General features: G+C 33.2%; 1 protein-coding gene across 5 annotated transcripts in view; it reads right to left on the bottom strand.

Moving 5' to 3' along the window:
- Positions 1–2547, bottom strand: part of SCYL2 (SCY1 like pseudokinase 2) — a 60414-nt gene that overhangs the window by 19904 nt on the left and 37963 nt on the right. For all 5 annotated transcript variants that reach the window (XM_011386603.2, XM_023527309.1, XM_011386622.2 and 2 more), the window contains one exon: positions 934–1110. In XM_011386603.2, coding sequence (XP_011384905.1) covers positions 934–1110 — 177 coding nt within the window. The remainder of the gene's footprint in view (positions 1–933; positions 1111–2547) is intronic.

Here is a 2547-nt window from a genome sequence, read left to right as displayed (position 1 = left end):
TTCTGATTCGAAGCTTACAGTCCCCCACCTCCCCTTTCCTTAGCCATAAGAACTCTTGCCTTATCACCACCAACTTCCTTTTGTTCCCCTTCTTTCAAGGGAAGGACTGCAAACAGATTGTCATAAAGCCATTAAATCAGGCAGTTGATAGTTTACTAATAAGCTATTGCCATGTGATGGCAGAAACAAGTAAAAATATTTACTATGTGCCATAAAATTTAATTTAATCTCAAACAACTTCTTTCATTTTGGAAATGAGCAAAATGGAAGCTTTAAGAGAGTAATGACTCATTCAAGTCATACTTTTGGTAAGGAGATAAAGAAGAACAGATTCGAACCCTACTGCCCTACTGCTCTTAAATCCAAGACTGCCTTGAATTTGGCAAATAAACACTGTACTAGAGTCTATTATCAGAGACTAATTGTGTTTTTCACTTATAATACACACACATATTACTTCTGGGTGCTATAAGCATTTTCCCTCTTCTGGTGAAGCTTTTCATTAACAATACAATGAAGAGAAAATACTAGCATAAACCATCTACAAATGAAATACCGTGAATAAAAATCAAATAAAAAGAAATAATTAGAAGTGTGAGAGAAAAATAAATATTTCTTTCCCCAAACCTATAACTTTCAATTAGGCCAACGGGAACAGTATAACAGATGCAAAATCTCATTACAATTAGTTTCCTGAGATGGTAATTCATGGAGAGCTGCAGACACTTACTGGGAAAATTCAAGGATAATTTTAGGAATGATTCACTTCAAACATGCAAAATAGGTGACCGAGGGAAAAGAAAAGTCTCTCATACTTACCTCAACTTTTTTAAAAGTCACATATCTATTCCTATTTGTTTTCAATGATAGTCATCATTGACTAACATCACTGAATAACAGCAGATAAAGAGGAAAAAATGTCTACATACATACCTGGATTGGCTCCTGCTGTTTAAAGACAGGGCCAAGTTCAGGTAGAATTAATTTGACATATTCTTCTTTGGTGCATTCTTCAGCAATCAGTAGAACATTGGGCAAAACAAAAGGTACCATGTCAGGGTTTACAAATTCTGAAGTCAAACAAGGCAAAATTCTCTGCACAATGACACGCTGAAAAGCAAAAATGTTTTCATTAAATGAAATTTTATTTCAGGTCTTTAGTATTAACATTGAAGTTACAGTCTAAAATCCCCAATCCCTTTGGGTAAAGTGACCATATAATTTATGGTTGAAACTAGGGCACTTTTAAGAGTAAAATGGGGTGCTATTGCTAATTATGCCAGGACAAAAGGTGTAACTTGGGAATGTCACAGATAAAAGGGGACATATAGCCATTCTGTCTTTAAGAAACCTTCCCGAATCAGTTTTCAGTGATGTTTTTCCTCTTAATTCCTTCATTACTCTTGACTCATATGACAATTTAAACACTGTTCTATATTGTTAATTGTTGTTTCATGCATGCTACACTTACTATAAGGGCCTTGAGAGAAAGGACAATTTTTATGTTTCCTCTTTATTCTCCATAGTATCTAAATAAAGGGCTATACAAGCAGTACATAATCAATGAATGTCTGACAGATTAAACACCGGAGACATTTCTGCAACCAGAAATTATTAGTTTTCCAACTAGTGGCTTCTTTAGCATTCACAAACAATTTTTAGACTATAGTACTATAGACTATAATAAGCCAGAAAGGGAGAGTTAGAGGAACTGAAGAGGCCAGTATCAACACTGAAATATCTCCTTTATTGTGAGACTGTGATCACCACAATGACAGCTTACGGACTTCTCTTCTGACATTTAATGTCCAAATGCTGCCTTTGCACAGGTGGTATCCTTCTAATTTTTTTTATCCTATTTAATTATTTTTGGACAATGCAAAAAAAAAAAAAAGGTTCACTAAACTTTTGGCTTCATTCTGCAGTCTTTTATAGTCATTTATGCAAAAGCTATATGTATTTCTTTGGAAGAGTTATCCTAAGTCAAAATAAACTTTAAATTCTAAAATCCTGACTATAATAAGAAACTGATGAACAACCAACCTTGGGCAGTTTTGGGAGAACCTTTGGAAGTCCTTTGAAAAACTGTGATTTCTGAAGATTATCTCTTTGGAATAAAGTGTCAAAATACTGCAGTGTTACTGCACCAACATCATCAAAGAATGGAATCTAAAAACAGAAAAATAAAATTATTTTGATAAATATTAAAGAACTCATATCTGGAACTGCCACAGTATGGCGAAAAATTATTCAGAATATTTAGCAAAATGCTAAAGACAACTTCATAATAATTCTAATTATAAAAATCAGAATAAATAAGTAATAAATTATTTTTCAAGTTCAGGTTTTCAGAATCAGTACTGTTGAGTTGGCTGGGGTAACATTTTCTTTACATAACTAGTAAAATATTGAAAGATTAAGTAAACTATCTTGATGGTATAAAGAGTACCATTTATTTATTAAAACCCATTCTTATATTAGTGGATTAGAGAGTTATGAATTCTTGGAGTGTCCACAACTTCTGCACATCTAACTGTAACTGTTTGG

Source organism: Pteropus vampyrus, unplaced genomic scaffold, assembly GCF_000151845.1.
Source record: "Pteropus vampyrus isolate Shadow unplaced genomic scaffold, Pvam_2.0 Scaffold16, whole genome shotgun sequence".
Classification (NCBI taxonomy): Eukaryota; Metazoa; Chordata; class Mammalia; order Chiroptera; family Pteropodidae; genus Pteropus; species Pteropus vampyrus.
The sequence above is the reverse complement of the archived record's forward strand: the minus strand, read 5'-3'. Positions and strand labels throughout refer to the sequence as shown.